General features: G+C 39.8%; 2 protein-coding genes across 38 annotated transcripts in view; both read right to left on the bottom strand.

The window, feature by feature from the left end:
• Positions 1-4,003, bottom strand: part of brp (ELKS/RAB6-interacting/CAST family member bruchpilot) — a 45,718-nt gene extending 41,715 nt beyond the window's left edge. For 11 of the 36 annotated variants that reach the window (XM_089262222.1, XM_089262218.1, XM_089262208.1 and 8 more), the window contains exons 1-2: positions 3,836-4,002; positions 1,940-2,491 (exon numbers count right to left, since the gene is read on the bottom strand). The gene's annotated coding sequence lies outside the window, so the exon portion shown is untranslated. Of the gene's footprint in view, positions 1-1,939; positions 2,492-3,835 lie in introns of all 36 variants that reach the window. The other 25 variants (XM_089262220.1, XM_089262211.1, XM_089262213.1 and 22 more) reach the window with 6 other exon arrangements.
• A 1,036-nt stretch (positions 4,004-5,039) lies between these two features.
• Positions 5,040-17,336, bottom strand: Wnt2 (Wnt oncogene analog 2). 2 transcript variants are annotated; one of them, XM_018104660.3, is made up of 5 exons: positions 15,919-17,336; positions 6,341-6,558; positions 5,715-5,983; positions 5,453-5,640; positions 5,040-5,381 (listed from the first exon to the last, which is right to left on the bottom strand). In XM_018104660.3, the coding sequence occupies exons 1-5, from the start codon at positions 15,972-15,974 to the stop codon at positions 5,078-5,080; spliced, it is 1,035 nt and encodes a 344-aa protein (XP_017960149.1). In that variant the 5' UTR covers positions 15,975-17,336; the 3' UTR covers positions 5,040-5,077. The 2 variants fall into 2 exon arrangements, with proteins under 2 accessions (XP_017960149.1, XP_017960150.1); XM_018104661.3 differs by having other exon boundaries at positions 6,341-6,553.
• Positions 17,337-20,287: the final 2,951 nt, after the last annotated feature.

Raw genomic sequence — 20,287 nt, 5'->3', positions numbered from 1 at the left:
CAGTGGAAATAGACCGAAGGGGGTGCTGAGGGGTTTGGTTCGGTTGTAATGGCGACAGCGGCTAAATAAAAGCTAAACGAATCAGCAGACCGGAAGACCATTCAAATGTTTACTTGCATGCCTGAGCAAATGCAGCAAAAGTGTGAGTGTGTGTGTGTGTGTGAGTGAGTGTGTGTATGTGTGTCGCCTGAGTGCCCATTTACGTGACAGCAGCAATAGCAACAACAGCGTGCCGCATGCCCCACAGCAGCTATCAAGATGAGGTCATAGCTATAGCTGGACCTCGTCTTCGATTACACATCTGCTCAGCATGGCTCAGCACTTTGCTAGGCAAACAAGGCGCACAGCTACGGCTATCGATATCTATATCTGTTTACCTATATACGTATCTATATCAATATCTATCTGCAGTTGCATTTGCATCTGTTTAGCTATGCAGCTCTTGGGCTCTACATTTTTGCTGTTGCCTACTTTCAGGCGCTCGATGCTCTTCCTTCTCATTCACTTCCGGCTGGCATTTGCTGCAATTGCAATTGTTGGTGTCTCGGCTCGCGGCTATTACGGTCGACACCAGCTAGGTGTTATCAGCACTCTGAGCTTGTGAGTTATCGCTGCGTGGGGCATGCAGCCCCACAGCACCTCACGCCCCTTTGCCTAAACATGCTGAAGCTGAGTGTGGGCTCGCAGCTTGCAGCTTCGTCTTGGCTTATTCACCACACTCGCTTGCGCAGCTGCGGCGCTCAGCAAGAGACGTGAACGAACACACACACACAAACACACACACAAACACACACACATACATGTGACGATTCAACAATAGCGTCATCGTAAAACATTTGCCGCATTTGGCGGCGTTTCTTTAGCTTTCTTACGTTGCGTTTCTTTACTTTTTTTTTGTGGCCTATGCTGCCAGACACCCATACACGCACGCACACACACACACATACACACACGTTCGCAGCCACATAAAATAAGGTTAAAATTTGAAATCAATAAAAATTATTCCACCCGTCTAAAATTAGAACAGAAAGCCTAAGACAAAAGCCAAGCAGCAAATGACGATATGACGACTTGTAACTAAAACCAAAGCAATGCCAAGCAGTCCTACACACACACACACACACACACACACGTGGCTAACCCATAAACCCTCGCTTAAGCATTAAAACAAACACGCAGCCTTGCGAGTAGGCGTGGCTGTAGGCAATCTCTGAATGTATATAAAAAAAAGTCGAAATACTTTATTATATATGCGCTGTCAATGTGCTGTCTGCGTGTCAATGTGTGCGTGTGTGTGTGTATGTGTGTGTCTATACTCGCATGACAATCCATGTGCCGCTGCAGGCACTTTGATAACCTAGGGCAGTTCGAGTTTTTGGGGGGGCAGAATACTTGAAAATTGCTTTTCGTGTGAAATAAAAATAAATACAAAAATTCAAATTAAAATCAAAATAAATTGAATCGAAGGGGCGAACTTTGACAGCTAATCTAAATATGAGCCTAAGGATACAATCATATATAGATATATATACGTGTCTGTCTATCAAATAAATACAGTTTACGGGGCGTATGCGTAATTTTACTATGAACTACTTAAGACTAAGACCGATTAGCTTAATTCTAAACACAACAAACATTAAAAAACTATGCAAATTTATTAAATTTTTGTTAAAATTAAGTTATTTATATATATATAAGACACAGACATACGAGACATACGAGTTATACGAGCTATACGAGTTATACGAGACAAGCAGAAATTAGTTAGTTGATCTTAGGGAACTTTTTTTTTGTTTTACTCAAGACAATCGCAGAAAATCAATAGAGCTTACAATGCATACGTGTGTGTGTGTGCGTGTGTGTATGTGTGTCTGTGTGTGTTTTGTCTTGATCATAAATTTCTTATAGATATAGTTGTAGATGTGTTAGAGCTGCTCACCCGCTTTGCTTAGACGATGAATTTTGAATGCTTTGAAGGTTCCACGCGGCGTATGAAATTATTTTTGATATAGTTTTCTTTAGCTATATATGTGCTGCAGCTCCAGCGTTCGCTCTAGTTCCAGCTCCAGTTCCAGCTCCAGTTCCAGCTCCAATTCCAGTTCCAGCTCCAATTTCGACTTGAGCCTTAGCTGCTGCTGCCGCTGCCGCTGCTGCTGCCTTTAGCTCAACAATTTGTTTCTACTAGCAAATTTATGCTTAACACACACATACATTGCCTATGTGTGTGTGTGTGTGTGCGTGTGTATGTAGGCTTTCTGCGGTTGCTGCTTCTGTTGGTGTGGTTGTAGTTGTTGTTGTTGCATTTCCGTTTATGCTAAATTTCAATTTCAAAATTTTGCTTTCACTCAAATTTTTTTTGTCACTTTCAATTTGTTTTCTAAATTTGTTGCAGTTATTTATTTTTGCTTGACTAATTGCATTTTGTTGTAAGCCGCTTGTTGGTTAATGCATATATATTATTAATATTATTATTTTTTATGTATGTACATGGCTGTTGGATTGGAGTAAAAAAACGCACGCAAACCGCACTTGAGTTAAGCTGTTGAACTTTTGGATTTCATTTAAATAAAAATATATACGTTTTTTTTTTTTCTTTATGCACAGTTAATTAAAGCACTTTAATATGCATATATATCCATTCTTATATACATATATATATGTATATGTATATATTTTTTTATTTAATTTTTATGCTTGCATTGTTGCTTGAGTGCTGCGTGCTCAACGAGTGATTTGTAAGGGCTGTGCGAAGTTTTTTTGAAGTTGGTTGGAGCACTGCTATGTGGGCTCTCTCTTTCTCTCTCTCTCTCTCTCTCTGTCATTCACACAATAAGTGACTACTCTCTCGCTCTCTCTCAGCTACTGACACACATTTGCGCCCACACACAGACACACACACACACACACGCATACACGCAGAGGCCGAAGCGGCGAGCGCGTGAGAGTGGGAGTTGTGCGCTTTACGGAGTTGCCGGAGTGTGTGCGCGCGCTACGTTGTAACGTAAGCGTCTACGTAACGTTAGCGTAACGAACCGAACGAACCACTAAACGAAGCTAACGACATAAGGGCTACCAGAACCCTAGGCCCTCGCCTCCCCCGTCCTTTCCTTTGCTGACTCCCGTCCCCACGCGCTCTACGCTAGCTACATTATGTTACACGCCCCCGCGCGCCTATCCCCAACTTCACGGTGTGTGTGTGTGTGTGTGTGTGTGTGAGAGCGTGTGTCTACTGTTATACAGCTTATAGCTGTGCGTATGTGTGTGTGTGTGTATGCTTTATATGTAGGTTGAAGCAATTTATAATAAATTTTTCCTTCTCTTCTTCCATCAATCGATATGCGTTTAACATGGCCAATATAATATATTGGTTATAGCTGCGCCTATAAAACTGACTATTGTTTCTTGGTGTTTGATTTGATGTTTGATTCCAGTTCGATGTCTGCTTGATGTAAGTTTAAAGCATCGGGATTTGCTTGGTTTTATCATTTCTTTTCGCACAATTTTTGCAGGAAATCAGTTTTCTGTATCCAGGGTGCAGTTGCGGCCTAAAGCACAATTGCTACTATACACGCACGCTTACACTCACGCACACATATCAGCCTACACATATACACATTTAATTTTTTGTGATATTTTTATAATAATTTTTTCGCGTTATTTTTTTTTTTTTGCACAAAATCACACGAAGATTTTTTTTGTTTAGCCTTTTTTGGCATCGAGTTAGCTTTTTTTTAGTTTTTTATTTGTATTGCTGCTAAAAGATACTTTTACAGATACACACACACATACATGTGCGTGTATGTGTCTCTGTGTGTGTGTGTGTGTATAATCTAACCCAAAAAATTGTGTTGTGCGGCAGCTTGTAGGGCCCGTTTTTCACATATGTATATATGTATGTATATATATATATATGTATGTATATGTAATTTATTTTTTGGTATTTTGTTTTTTCGGCAACGCCGTTGTCCAACTAACAACTACCCTCAATGTACTGAGCGCTGTTCGCTCGTGTCAGTCGCTGTTATAGTCGACACATATAAGCCATAGCCAAAAACGTAAACGTAGTCGTAGTCGTAGTCGTATTCGTCCGTTTCGCTCCGAGGTGAGTTTCCTAGTACTGCTGTTGTTGTTGTTGTTGTTGTTGTTGTTGCTGGCAACTATAGTGAAGAGCAGATTCGGCATTTGTGTTCGCTCGGCATTTCCTGATTGCAATCAATGAATTTTTATCGCGCTCGCGCAGTTTTCCCTTAGTCTCTCACCACTCACTCTTGCTCTCTTACAGTCCATCTCTCCTCTCTCTTTCTCTATTGCTCTCACATTCTCTCTTGGTTAATTGTCTTTGCGTTTTGTATTGTGCGGCTAAATGAAAATTCCAATAGTAAAGTATGAAATTCCTTTACAACGGCGTCCGTTACGTTTTCGCCTGCTGACCTTACGTCTGTGTGAGTGTGTGCGTGCTGTAACACTAATACGTAACGGCATTTGAATTGTTACGTTTCGTTTGCATGCGTTTTCTTTAGGCTGGCAATGCTTTGAATTAAAACTAACAGCCTAAAAGTATGCTATGATTTTCTTGAACTATTTTAACACGGAGCCGCTGCTTGAAATTTTAATATGGGGAAGATATATGTATATAAATATATAAAGTATTTTAAAATATATTTTTTCGTTTTTAGAAATTTATTAAATTGTTAAAATAAATATTTTTAAATTAATTTTTATTACATTGAGTTTTTTTTAAATAAATTTCGTCATTTGTAATTGCAAAGTTATTATCATGAAATGAAGTAAACTTCATATATTAAATACTTACTATTTGCCTTATATTTATATAATAATATACATAAATAAAAATTATTTAAACACTCAACTTTTTAACAACTATTTATTTGTGTTTGAGTGAGACTTACAGTTAGAGTGTGTTTGTGTGTGTGTCTGTAATACATGAAATTTCGCATAATACTAGAAACATTAGAATCATTAAGAACTATTCGTAACTAAGTAATACTAGAAACATTTGCATCTTTTACTGGCTTAGCTGTCTGTCTGTCTGTTCATTGCGGACAAACTATATTTTCTATTTACATGTGAACTCTTCGTAACTCTCGTCGCACACCTCGCACTCCACTTGACAGCACCAATGGAACTGGCATCTGCATTGCTGACTTCGCTGTATGTGCTGTGTATTGTGGCCACGCCCACAGCACAAAAGATCACAGCTCTGTGGGCCATGACCGGTGCGATTGCAAATGCGACCCATTGTGCCCAGCGTGCCCGTTTGAATGCTGCGCTCACAATAATTGGGCGATGCCTCCAAATAGATCAGCTCCATGCGTTTGGGCACCATCAGTGAGACCTTCTGCGCCATCTGATGCTTCTTTCTGTGAGAGAGTTGTAATGATGAGAGATGAGATGAGAGAGTTTACTAAGAGAATTATTCTTCTCTACGCACCTGCTTAATACTAATCTCAGTCCACGTTTGCCTCTCAGGGCCTGCACAGTTTTGGCTTTTTGATATTTTTGCATTAGCTTGTCACCAATCAGGCGAAAGGGCGGCAGGCTTTTCCAGCAGGTTTTCATGACACACGAGCCGCTGACGCCATGGCACTTGCAATCTGTACGCAGCAGCTTCTTAACTAGCTGATAGAGCAGGTGGAGGTGTATATGAAAAATGATTATTAAATATTTATATTCGAAATATTATGCATACGCACCGTGCGCCCCACGCGATTATTATGCAAATTCATGAGCGTACGCGAATCTCGCTCCAATTCACGTGCGTCCATAAATTTGCGCGTATAACGCATACCGAATTCCACATCGGCCGAACAGCCGCCCCACTTCCAGGGCTCCGGCGGCGGCGATGTCTTGTGCCGCACATCGCAACCGCAGAGCGAAATGTTGCCTCGCGCGCAGGCTGCAGTCACTGCATAGGCAGCACCAGCGCTGGCTATTGCATAGGTGTAAGCGGCCTCCCTAGAAGCTAGAAGAGAGAGAGAGACAGATGAAGGAGAGATAATGAGAAGTTAGGAGTATATTAATAATAGAGAGTATGTCATAAAGGGGACATATATCAAAAATAGTTTGCATAGAGTATACAGGAATAGTTATATAGGCATAGAAGAAAGAGAGCGATGATGCAGAGAGAGAGAGAGAGAGAGAGAGAGGAGTTAGGAATATATTAATAATAGAGAGTAGTCTAGTGCTGCATATCTTTCAACTGCATATCTTTCAACTGCTCTTTCTCTCTCTCTCTCTCTCTCTCTCTCTCTCTCTCTCTCTCTCTCTCTCTCCCTCTCTCCCTCTCTCCCTCTCTCCCTCTCTCTTTCTGTCTACTCACCTATTGGCACAACATGTGAGAACACATTGCGTTGCCACACCTCCGAGCAATTCCAGCGATGGCCACGAAACTGATGCTGACACTCGTGGGCGCCGAGCTGCTGACCCTCACCTAGTGCGATCAGTGCATCGGGCATCTCGCTGCATAGCTGACGTTGGCCCATCGTCAGACCGGGTATACGGCCGCAGAGCATGACAGACGTAAAGCTGGATACTAATCTGACGAGAAAGCAGAATGAAAATTCATATATTAATGATAGTCTTCATATATGATGAATATCCTGTTAATGATAGATACAATATGTATATTTCTCCTTTGCTAACCTCGTCTATGTCTAGTACTTCCTATAACAACTGCAAGAGAAATTCCTGAGCTCGCATAGCTGGCAATTTGCAAGTCATTTATTGGGCACTCCATTAATCCAATTGGGCATTAAGTATGGAAAGCTAGTTGCTTATTATCGTGGATTATGTCAGCAGCTCTGGGCAGAGCTGTCTGGCATTTAAAGCCTTCGATTAGACATGCGAGGCTTTTGATTTGGTCTGGCTTAAGCTTCTCTACTCATGATTAGACGCTTGAGATGCATATGTAATTATGGCTAATAATATAGCTGGCGGCATTATTTTGACTAAAACTGACAGTAAAACTGTCTACGCCCCCTAAAAGCATGCCACTCACTCACCTGACTGCAAAAAAAAAAAAAAGCAAAACAAAAACAAAACAAAAACCAACAACAAAACAACAACTACAATAGCAACAACAGCAGCAACAACAACAGCTTCAATTTGAACGCATTAATCTTGCCTTTGAATGCGGCACATTTGCTTTTTCCATTGGCCAATTGCGACTTTTTTTTTAAACGTTGACTCGTGGCCAGTTCTCAATTGTTGTTGCTGTTGTTGTTGCTATTTTCCTGGCAATGGCAAACTGAAATGGAAATGAATTGATCGCTGGCGGCATTTATTGAGCAGTAAGCACGACTTTTGTTTTTTCATTCATACTATTGAACAAAACAGTTAGATGTAGTAGGGTATCATGATTTAGTGACAATGTATACAACAGATGAGACCACGCCGATATTTTTGAGAGTAGATATATATCTGTCTCTCTATGGATGTTTATTGGGCTGTCTCTTACTCCCTATGTCCCTTAGTTCTTGTGTCCATCCATCTGTATCCATCTGTTACGCTAGATACTCTGTTTTTCCGCTTTACCTAGTTCCCTTCTACCTAAATTAAATCCTTCTAGTCTCATCAATTTTGGTATTTTTGTAGTTCTCTGCAAAGTTCAGGGTATTTGCTAGTCGTGCACTTCCAGCACTCTTACTCGTTTCATTATTCCTTTAGCCATCGATCGATTCACATTTGTTTGTGCACTTATTTTGTCATTTTGCCATATTTAATTTATTGTTTACTTAATACGATGGCGTTACTGTTGTTGTTGTTGTTGTGGTTGTTGCTGTTGCAATATTTGCTGCTGGTGCAGCATTCAGCAAATAGTCGAGTAGCATTTGAAAAATGTTTATGAAAGATCAAATTATGCACTGCAATGCATTTTATTGATGGCGGGATGAAAAATGAATGAATCTAATTGTATTACTATATATGTATTTATATAATTTAAAACATACATATTATTTAGAAGGTATGATAAAGCTAAAGTTTTTAAATTTTAAAATTCAAAAAGAAAACCCAAGAAAAATAATATGAGCTTAGCTCACTCAACCAGTAGATATATATCTAACTTATATTTTAAATCTCTGATTATAATTATATGTAATTTCATTGAAGTTGACTTGACCATCTAATAACTGTCTTTAACAAAAACTTTACAGCTATTTTTTGAAGCTTGTTTTCTAAAGACTAAGCAAGTCATAGGCAATAAACGCTCTTGGAGTCGTAGGAAGAGCATTTGTGAATGGCAGCAGTGTAGCTCGTATAGCCACTTCCCACACACACACACATAGACACACATTATCACACTCTCAGATACAATATAGTAGCATTCCATAGCCGCATTCATTGGATGCATAACGAGCAATTGTCTACATGTCGATTGGCCAACACACAAAAAAGCCAATCAGACAGCTGCGCAGGCGCCCAAAACATGAACAGCTATGCATATTCATTACATACATACATATATGTATGTGTATATATATGGAGGTACACAGCAGTGTAATATCCTCAGGGCAGGGACACGCTGTTGTCAGTTCGATTCGATTTCTGTCTTGTCAATGGGCTGCAACAGTTTTGGCCATTGCTTTCGCCCATGTTTACAATGTACTTTTAATTGGGCCAATTAAATCAATTTACAGAAATTACAAACTTTACAGAAGAGGCAGAGGGGGAGGGGGTAGAAAGTGTAGACAGAGTGAACAAAGTGGATCCAGGTCCTCGCCCAAATTAACCCTTCAACTGGCAACGGAAAACTGGAAACGGACAACAACAACAACAACAACAATTGACGATCGTTTTGTGTTCAATCTGCAGTAATGTACCCTGTAAAGGGTTCAATGAAGTTATATAAGTGTGTAGGAGTACAAAGATCTTCTTAGATCTTTGTGTATCCCCTAACTGTTACAGGAGCCATGGCTAAATATGTATCTGGCATGCTCTTAAAAGTTCAACGTTTTCTTCCTTCTTCACACTAATGCATAACACTTACAACTACATCTACAGGGTATCCCCTTGGCTAGCATCCATCATTGCAACACTCTTGCTCATTGCTGTTGTTGTTGTTGCTGTTGATGCTCATGAGTTGTTGTACATGTTGTTAACATGCAGCCGAGGCCCCGAAGACCAAAATTGGTAGTAAACTAATAATTAGGCTCGTTTAACAGGCACGACCACGCGGCGAGCTTGCCAGGATGCGATCACCAGATCGAACAACAACAACAGCAACAACAACGACAACGAAGAACTGAAGCAACAGCAACAACAATGAGCCACTGGCTGTTGTGTGGCTGCAATGCTTCAGTGGCCGCATCACTGAACCACCACTGAACCACCAAAACCACCGTTGCCAACCTTCAACTTTAACTTTGTGTTAAACTACGTTGATCGATCTGTCAGCGCATCCGTTTGTCAGTCAGTCAATAGCTTTTCGTGCGTTCGCACAGCGTGACCGTCATGCCCACCTCAGTAACAACAACAACAGCAACAACAACAACAAATGGGCAACAGCTATCGCTCTCTTTTCATCGTGGCCTTTTGTTCTTATTTTCATATACCCTGAACCTATGGGAAATGTGTAAAAAGGGTATATGGCGTTTGTTGATGTAAGGCTGGTGTTCTATATGGTATATATACTTCTGATAAATATGAGTATATATAGGGGAATATTTTTGAGTATCAGAAAAGCAACTCCAAAGTCTTCGATCTAATGTTGCTGCATCGTTGAAAACTTTTTACATTTCCACCATATTTTTTGCTCCTTCACCCTTCAATATTGTATATTTAGGGTATCTTCTAGTCGAGCAGTGCCGCCTAGACAGCACTCTTACTCGATTTTTTTTTCTCTGCAGCTTGTTCAGTTTTGTTCCACAAACGCTGTTTTTTTCCGCCGTGCCTTATTTAATTTGTCGTTGCGACTTGAAGCGCGTTGCTGCCCCATTCCATGTGGCTCCATTCCGTGTTGCCAGCTGCCTGTAGCCTGCTGCCTGTTGCATGTCAGCGTCGACAATTTCATCATCAACTTCAGCCGAACCCATCCTCCGAGCCTCTGCATCACTTACGCAGCGTCAACCGACGTCCGAGTCACGTGTACTTGATTTGTGCTTTGTGTTTTGCACCGCTTTTGCTTTTTGTGTTTTGTTTTTTGCTTCATGTTTTTGTTTTAGATGGCCTACCTTACCTTGCCCTAACCTTAGCTACGCGGCTCTTCCTGCTGCTGTTGGTCTCTTTTATCTTCGGCTCTAGATCGAGGCACAGGCTTTGCGCTTGGGTCTACGCCTTCATTTCGTGACCCTTTATTTCTCTGGTTGTTTTTTTTCTCTGTGTTTTTTTTTTTGCTTTGTTGCGACGATTTAGATTCTTGTTCCCAGCTCAACTTGTGATGCGTGAGAGAGCAAGGACCTGTCATGAACTTGATATCAATGATATTGCACCAGGGTTGCCAGGGTTGTGCGGAGGCTCAATTATAAACAACTCAATTAATTAATGCAAGTTGGAGTCAGGCATTGCATTGCTGGCTCAATGTAAGCCAATTTATCATTATTGCTATAAATATTAGTCAAATAAACATTGGGAAATATATTATCCTTAACATTAATGTTGTCATTGATACTCATTATCATTATCATATGATTATTACGTCTATTGTCATTGCCATTATACGTTTTATCATTAGCATTGTCATTACTCATCACTCTTATGATAAAGTATTAATTTGAGTCTTATTTTTGGATGCTTTCCGATATTTCGAGATCTTAATAATTTGCATACATTAATTGAATCTTGATAATGCTTAAAAATACTTTGCTGAGTGCCAAACTTTTATGGTGTATATCTAGAGATCATCATCGACTGTGATATATTGAGCGTATAATTTTATAAGAGAAAATCTTGTTTAATATATCACATTTGATACTTTTTCCATATTTGTTCAATACCATAAATCATGATGGCACAGACTATGAATGATGTCAATGCTGGTTGCCAAATAACTTGTTTAATATATTAGTTAAACAAATAAATAAATACAAATGTCAGAAAAACAATGAAGCAATGCAAATCACCATATTCATATATCGAAAATAAAAAGCGTAGTTCCAGTTTTACGTCTCGCTTTTCCAGTAGCTGACTTCCGCCTCTGCGTTAACCATGCAGTTAATAATTATTATTGATATTTCTTTTTTATTGTCTTCATTACTTTTCGCATTGATGGCATTTACGAAAAAGATAGAAACTCGTTTATATATGTATGTATATATACATATATATTTTTTGGGCCATCGATAAACCATTGGCCAATCACTGAAATGAGTCGAATATGTGATTTGCTGCATTCGCGGGGCAGCTATCATTAAAAATGGATTAGGCCAGTCGCATAATTTAGCCACAGCGCCAATTAGCAAACGGCAACAACAACAACTGCAACTGGAGCTCGAGCTGGAGTTGAAGTTGATGCTGGAAGCTGACTCTTAAAGCCTAACCACTTATATCTCGTCTCCCGAGCATATAAACATAAATGCCTAAGCGCGCACAGCGAGTCAATAAGAAACCAAAAAACAGCAGCAACAACGACAACAACAACAACAACAGCAAAAACAACTCTTAATGCGCACTTCGGAGGCTCATAAAAATATGACTTTAATATTTTCACGCGCAGGCGTTGCAGAGCAGACCACAGCGCAGAGCGCAGACAAATGCGCGTAACTGGGCCTGCAAACTGGAAGAACTATGGGCAGGCGCAGGAGCAGCGCAACGCATGATACCAAAAAGGGCAGCCAGCCATACACTGAGAGAATATTGGAGGCATTTCATTATGTGAAGAATTGAAGATGCCCAGAAATTCGATTGAATGAATTTTATATCCTTTTAAGCTGTGGAATTATGGAATGCTTATCATATGGAGAGCATAATATCAGAAAGCCTAATACGTATCTTCTGACCATTCATGCATTCTCCTTGAACCTACTTTGAGGACCCATAAACTTCTTTCATGTGCATATTTAGCGTCTAGGCCTAAGCGACCCACCGCTGTGCCAATTGCCTTATCTTGACTACGGCGGTGGGTTTTGTTTTTGTCTCTAGTAGCTGCCGCCTCTCAGCATTAAAGGAGGCCTCAAATTATGTGTGCAATGCCAACATATATCATCTGGATGTAGATCTGTATCTGTATCTGTATCTGTATCTGTATCTGTATCTGTATCTGTATCTGTATCTGTATCTGTATCTGTATCTGTATCTGTATCTGTATCTGTATCTGTATCTGTATCTGTATCTGTATCTGTATCTGTATCTGTATCTGTATCTGTATCTGTATCTGTATCTGTATCTGTATCTGTATCTGTATCTGTATCTGTATCTGTATCTGTATCTGTATCTGTATCTGTATCTGTATCTGTATCTGTATCTGTATCTGTATTCATCTACATATCTGTATCTACATCTCCATCTGCATCTCCATCTGCATCTGCATCTTTAACTGCATTCTTCTTGTTGCTGTGGACCTGAACCTGGCGCTTGCGTTGGCCGTGGGTAATTACATGGAACGCTGACATGTTCGTGGCGCTCTGCCCGCTGGCCGAAAATTTACGAGTGTGTAGCCAAAATAAAGCGCCAATTGGAGGCGGAAGCCACAAAGCCACATTAATTCAAACAATGCGACTGACTACGAGGCCGAGTTCAGTTCAAAATGCAAAATGCAGCGTTGGTCTTAGTTTTGTGCGCTGTTTCTGTTTTCAGTTTTCAGTTTTCTGTGTTTTGTTTTGCCACGGCATTTGAAAGTTTGTGGCCTCGTGTCCAGCTGCAATGTAAAGTGGGCGGTGCCGGGGCACTGGCAGCACAGCACACAGAGTCAAGCCCAAACTAAAAGAAAACCCATAAAAGCTGTTCAACATGCCATCAATAAAAAAACCAAAAGGAAAAAAAAGAAACAACAATGCATAAAGCGAGCCTTGGCCAAGAAAAAGAGAGAGAGAAAAATATATGTCGTTGGCACGGCAAATGGCAACAATTGTACTCAATCCTGGCAAACAGCTAAAGCTGAAAACGACGAACGACGTAATTGAGCCGCGAAAGACGTATGACCAGGGTCTCCCTAGCCGAATGGCAACAGGTAAGGCCAAACGTATCGTTCGTCATGGGCAATTGGCAAATGTAGCCACAACAAGCTGACCAAATGAGAGTCGCGAACCAAGAGCCGGCCAGCCAGCTGCTAGCCAGACAAACAGACAGATCAAGCGCAGATAGTTTTGTTTGTGCTCGAGTCGATCACTCATCTAAAAGTACAAAACGATCCGCCTGGCAAGCAATGAGCACCACCAACAGCTCCCGCGCCTGCTTGGCAGCTCAGGCACATGCCCAGGCACAGGCGCAGCCACAGCTACAGCCACAGGAACCACTTGAAAGGCCATTTTTGGACTTGTAACTGGCAACGACTTACGACGATCTTGATCACAATTTGAGCGTTTGTCTGCACGTTGCAAGCTCATGAGCTTCAATTGTTCAAGGCATGTAACAAGCCCCTCTCTCTCTCTCTCTCTCTCTCTCTCTCTCTATCTCTCTTATTCACACACACTCTCTCTCTTTCTCATCTCTTCTTCTCTCTCTGTTGGTCTGTGTTTCCTGTTTGTACAACATGCCATTTGGAGCGCTTTAAGATTGCGCAGTAACCCCAATTACAAGCGATGCTGCAGTTTTTTCTGGGTTAAGACCCTTTTGTGGGCAACCTGTTAACTGGTCAGCAAACCTTTGCATACCCTCTACTCATTACAAATGTGAGCAACGGTGGGTATGCAGGAGCTAAGAATGAGTAATGGGAAGTAATATACACTTAGCGATATTAAATCGATTTTTAACATTGATTTTTCATCGATTAATAATGATAATATTTTAATATTGATAATATTTTTAAATATTTTTATATGATATAATTTAGCTCTAAAAATACTTTTATAAATTGCTAACTTGTTCTTTAATCGATACATATCGAATGTTTGGATTGGCCTTTTTGTTACTTTAAAATGCAATCGGTCAAGTGCGCATCCATACCTTGCTCCATTAAATTATTATCTCTGCCTCTTTTCTGCTGCAGGATATTTGCTAGTCTGGCACTCTCTTTGCTAGAGCACTCTTACTTGTTCATAGCTGTTGTTGTTGCTGCCGCTGCTGCTGCTGCCGATGCGCATTGTTGTTCAGCTGGCCGCCACGGCGGCGGCGTAGCTGCCCACAAGACCAGCCCACTGGAACAATCCCAAGTGGAGAGGCTGCCGACGCCGCCGTATCTTTTAGATACTCGCAACTGCCTGCGCCAAGGCAATTAGATAGCAGCCGAAACACACAACACACACAGAGAGTCGGGCACGTTGATGAGTTTATGGCAAAAATTGATTTCCAGTTGTCGTTGTTGTTGTTGTTGTTGTTGTTGCTGCTCCCGTTGCTCCTGCTTTAGCCAAGTTTTTTGATTGGCAAACTGTGTTTGTCTTTGGAAAATGGCATTCGTCGTAACTGCCTCACACACGCCCGTCTGTCATGCTGTCCGTCTGTCAGTTGGTTTTAGTTGCTGTTGCCATCATTTAATTGCCCATTTTAATGAGATTTTTCAACGTTTTTCCCGCTGTTTTCTGCAGTTGCTGTTGTTGTTATTGTTGTTGTTAGTTTTATTGCCTGTTTTCCACTAGAATCACCGATCGACGATCGACGAGATCAGCAGCTGAGCTGTGATTGGGCGTATTGTGTTTGGGCGTCTAGATAACAATTTACATACAACTCCTTGTAATTTGCCCCCTCTTTCTCTCTCTCTCTCTCTCTCTCTCTTTCCATCTCCTTCTCTCTGATTTTTCTTGTCTCGTTACACCGATGAAAATTAGCGATTCGCTGCGATCTTAACTGTTGCTTTGTTGAGATCGAAAGGAAACAGTTGTCAACAGCGGCGCGAGATTTGATATTGATAAGCAAAAAGAAAACATGAAAGCAAAAAAAAAAAAAAAACCGATTGAGTTGCTATAACTAGCTGAGAGAGTATGTTAATTCACATCGAATACCCTGGATTTCCTGAGTTGCTATAGAAGTGACATTAATGTCTATTTCTGGTTAAGATAAAAACATTACAGTAAATCTGATTTCAGTTAAGAGAAACAGCAACTAATTTACAGGGTTTTTATTTATCTTCTAAGTTCAAATTATTTATCTTTTTTCAGCAATGAATAGTCATTAAATCATTTTATTTGATTGATAACTATCTGACTAGAGAATTGAATTTGTAATGGAAGAATTAGTGTATATTATCTCATCTCAGTAGAAAGATTTATTTCTCAGTAATGTAGGTTGATAGATTGGACAATAAATTGTAATTATTATCGAGCAGTTGGTCTTAAAATTTCAATTATAGATAGATAAAGATAGATAGGTAGGGATAGACGGATGTGTGGGATGGATAGACGTAAAGATAGACAGAGAATCTCCATATTATTGAAGATTTAGAGCTAAGCAAAGAGATGGCTACTGATATTTATACAAAATACATACGCATCTCCATATAACTTTAACTATTATATAAGAAATATAAAAAAATCCTTAAATCGAACTTATATCCAACTTTTTCTTCTCGCTTAAAGTAGGCGGATTATTTTAGCTTTGTATAAAAATCTAAAGAAATACACACTTAGTCAAAGAAGTCAGCCACTGTTCTGTGCCCACTAATACCTCTCTTTGTCTAAAGCCATAAAAGAGTTCTCGAGCTATTTAGAACACAATTTTTGTCGATAAATAAGAATGAAAACTGTTTAGCATAAGAACAAAACGTTCGACAATCGTTTCTATATTGAGACGGCGGCTTTCATTGAAAGAACGAAGCAAAAGTGATCGAAAAGAAAAAGAAAGATTTGTTGTTGGTTGGTTTTTATACTATACCTTATTTCCATAATCCAGAGTAAGTATATTAAAAGTTTGTTGTGTATTTTCCACATGGCTACGCCGTTAAAGAAAATGAGCAAGCACAAGCACGAACACAATCACGAGCACGAACGGAAAAGCAAATAGAAATACAATAATTCTTCATATTCTTTTCATGCTAACTGCGCGGCTCGGAAACTTAAGAACTCGCCACAGAAAATTTGTTGAGCTTTGCACCATGTTTTTTATTATCGTTTGTAAATATATATATCTACATATATATAGATTTTTTACTGATGAATTGTAGACATTGGATAGCTTTTTTTTTTTATTATTATCGAGCTCAAAGAGCAGACGACAGCAAAAATAAACAAAGTGAAGCTGCAGATGGTAGACTGAGTTTGAGTTTGAGTTTGAGATTGCCGAAATAGTTGTTGTTGTTGTTGTTGTCGATGTTGTTGATGTATTTGTCCATATGCTAATTAACACCTTCTGTGTAGCGGCACTTTAAATTAAGTCATCGTTCGGAGAGCGCTGAGTTGATGAAGCAGCTCGTTTATCACGTCGCGTCTCGTTGCGATTTCATTCATGCAAAATAACTTGGCTTTAACAGCGCATCATTCATCAGCGGCAATAGCAGCATCAGCATCAGCATCAGCACCACACGCACCACTCGCGGCACTTGCACCACTCGCACTGATCCGACAGCAGAGACTTGTGCGAGTCTGCGACTACACGACTTTTTAATTTATGATAAAGCGCCTGCCGACTGTCACAACCAAATTGCGGCAATAACCATAAACGGCGCAGCAGGTGAAAACTACCAAAAACGAAGAATTCAACAGGTAGAAAGAGAGGGAGCGAAACAGAGAGAATGAAAGAGAGAGAGAGTGAGAGAGAGAGGGGGGGAGGAGAAAAGACACTTTGAAATCTTTGTATCGTGTGAGTGTATTTCGTATGTTGTATGTTAATTCACACAGCGCGCGATAAAGATGCCGCAGGAGTCGACATCATCGTCGTCGTCGACGTTGTCGTCGCCGTTGTCGTCGGCATTGGCATCGTTGTCGGCCTGACCGCTTGAAAGGCTTAGATGGTCTCGGCCCGGGTGCCGAGATTAACATAAATGCGGCTCATTAGTGACACAATTAAAGAGCTGAGCCGACAAAATGCAAGACGATCCCCAACACGCGACGCCACACGGTTTCGATTTCAGTTTTAGGTTTAGGGGTTTTTCTTTCGATTTCGATTTTGTTTTTGGGAACCCGGGTCAACCGTTGAACGCGCTTGTCGTATAAGAACTGGCAGACGGCCAGTTGAAATGAAATTTGTAAAAACTATTCAATCAGCTGGCACAGCGAACATGTTCGAGCTGAGTTCGAGGAAGCTGCGCGTGAGCGAGGTTGGCTATGGAAGTTTGGGAAATGTTAAAGTGAAGTTGAATATTTATAGCAAACATAATTATGAGGGTTGAGGAAGGAAGAAAGAGACAGGAGAATAAAGAGGAGGGAGACAATTATAAAAATAAAGAAAATGAGAGAGAGAGAGAGTATCGTAAAATAGTTAAAAGTTATGTATATTCAGAATCTAAAGTTTTAGTAGACATAAGTGTTACTTGAATTTGTGAGAATCACATAGGAGAGGATTGTAAGCAAGTTGGAATAATTAAATTAAATAGTTTAAATGCAAATAATAAATAAATAAATGCATTTCTATATATTTTGTATTATATATAGAAATTAATATAAACATACGAATACTCATATTCATATATATAATATAGATATAATATTTATGTATTATTCTTGAATTTTAATCTCTATATTCTCCTATATTACAGTTCAATATGCGAGAGTCAAAATGCTCCTGGGTAAGTGATAAAAATAATAAAATTGATGAATTTAAATATAAGTCAGAAGACCAGAAAATATCACAACCAACCCAACTAGCCCTCTCGCGGCTTCAAGCTCAACTCATTCTGAGTATACGAATTGTAGCGAACCCACTCGAGCCCAACTTGTTGAACTGCCCTCTGCAATGTTTGCTGACAGCTGCAACATGTTGCAAGCGATCGCTGCTTAGCGCTGTGTTACAGGATCCTTTCGCACGTGAATGAAGTCCAGCTCTGGCATTCTGAGACGTCAGTACGGGGTACCATTAAAGCCCATTATTGTTGTCTGATAATGTCTTGGGAAAGCTTCTCTCACGCTCTCCCTCGCCCCCCCACCCGGCTCTCTCGCTATCTCTTACTTAAATTGTGACACGGCAATCAAATCAATTATTTATCGATGCGGGTAAAAGTCGTGTTAACGGACCGAGAAGACATTACAGTGGGTTAATGTCAAGAATTTGTGGCTTGCGGCTGAAGGGGGCATTTATCAAATGGCCAACAGGTGATTTGTCAGCGCACTTCACACACACAAACACACACACACGCGCACACACGCACACACTTGCACACACCCATCATGTTCATCAATGTGTATTTACAAGTGTTTTTCGTCATTTATTTTTTCTCTTTTTGTCGTTTTTGTTTTTACAAATTTACAACTTGTTTAAATTTGCAACAACTACAGCGATTACAGCAGTTAGCAGTTTACTATTTTACAAAAGTGTTGTGTGTTTTTTTTTCTCTCTAGTTTCTGCTTTGTATTTTGTATTTGTTCAAAGTGATTTATTGTCGGTTATTTACTGGCCAGTTGTGAAACGCTACGCTACGCGCTTCTGCCACGGTAGTCACAAAACAGCTTGACATTTGCCAACAGCAACAGCTGAGTGAGGGCAAAGCGGTTGGGGGAGCTTCAATTAATGCTACCTGCCGTGTCCAAGACAACCGAATGCAACTGCAACAGCTACTGCAGTAACAACTTCTCTCTCCCTCTCTCTCTCTCTCTCTCTCTCTTTCTCTTGCTGTGTCAAACTCTAATGCATTTCTTGGATACGAGTTGTCGCCTTTTAATTGATTTACCATTTATGCAAATTTGAACTTGGCTTTCGTGTTGCATAAATCTCTTGCTATATATACATATATTAACTTCAATCTATATGTACATATGTATGTATATTTATATTTATTTATAAATATATTCGATCTTAGTCTATGCTCATGTAATTGATGACATTTTAAGCAGAGTTTGTCTCATTAAATGCAATTAACTTTAAATACACAATTTTGTTCACCAACGTTGACAGGCAATAACACAGTTCATAACTCAACAAATCGACAACAACAGCAGTGGGTAATAACAACAACGATATATGTATGTAGTGTGTTTGTCATGGCCCATTGTCTGGCATCGAGTGCTATACTTAGTTTCGATTGTTAGTAACGCTTTTTGATACCCACTAAAAAAATGTGTTTGGTGGCTTTGATAGTTTCCTTTTTATACATAAGAATATATCTTCAGGGTATGTCTTAGTCAGGCAGTGTTGGACTTTTGTCAGCTTGGGATCTTATATTGGCAAACGTGTCGCGTCATCAGCTAACATTAACTGTAATTTGGTTCCTAGAAAGATGAGCCAAGTCAACAGTTCGCTATCAAAAGCCCTGCGGGGCTCTGACTCTCCCTCTCTCTCTTGCTCTTCATCTATATTAAATTGCCAATTGTGTTGGTAATCTTAGAGTGTTTAGATTAACAGCTCATTGTCGTGACAGCTGTGGCATTTCCATAAATACTGCATGGCAAAGGAAGACGTGCCAAAGTGATGGGAATGTGTGTAAGCATTGTAAAGGGAAATATCTAAAGATTTGAGTCAGACATAAATAGGACATTTAGATTTATGTACAGCAATTCTCTGAGTCGGCAAGACTTCTAATTACAGGGTATATATGCTGGCACATTTTAGCAAGTCTTTGGCTTACATTCCACACGTGTGAAGCTTTCAATTAATGTTGATATATTGATCATCAGATGACCCACATACTGTAGTGTCTATTGCTAATAGTATTTACGATGACTTTTATTATGTGCTAAGATTGTTAAAGCGAAAAAAAACGACAGATACAATATAATTATTTAATGGCAAACTAGCTGCATAGATGTTTTTTTACGACAGCCAATCGATTCTTGATTAGTTAGTCATTTTAAGAGCTAGTTGATGGGAAACTTTAGCTTATTTATGCGAATTGCTGTTGAATATATTCATCAGCAGGGAAGCTCTTCTATATATAGGTTCTAGACGTAGGATCAAGTCATTTTCATATAAATTGAAAATGATTATTTTCATATCAATCGAGTTTTTAACTTAAGTCTTTTGATATGTGCTCCATTTCAAAAGTTATAGAGAATCAGCTTGTGGAACTATTTAATTGATGGGTATTCAAGTCGTACTCTCACTGCAATAAAAGCAGCTGCAACTTGACCACTAGACACATAAAAAATGAGTAAGC

This window comes from Drosophila navojoa, chromosome 5 (genome assembly GCF_054131105.1).
Source record: "Drosophila navojoa isolate 15081-1374.11 chromosome 5, UAZ_NAV_1.0, whole genome shotgun sequence".
NCBI classification, from domain to species: domain Eukaryota; kingdom Metazoa; phylum Arthropoda; class Insecta; order Diptera; family Drosophilidae; genus Drosophila; species Drosophila navojoa.
Note: the sequence above shows the minus strand (reverse complement) of the source record. Positions and strands in the feature narration are given on the sequence as shown.

Coding starts and splice junctions, on each gene's coding strand:
- Wnt2 (XM_018104660.3), bottom strand. CDS start 15,974: ATGTGGAAAATACACAACAAACTTTTAATATACTTACTCTGGATTATG. Junction 6,559..15,918: donor CTCTGGATTATGGAAATAAG/GTATAGTATAAA, acceptor CTTTCTCGTCAG/ATTAGTATCCAGCTTTACGT. Junction 5,984..6,340: donor CTCACATGTTGTGCCAATAG/GTGAGTAGACAG, acceptor TCTCTCTTCTAG/CTTCTAGGGAGGCCGCTTAC.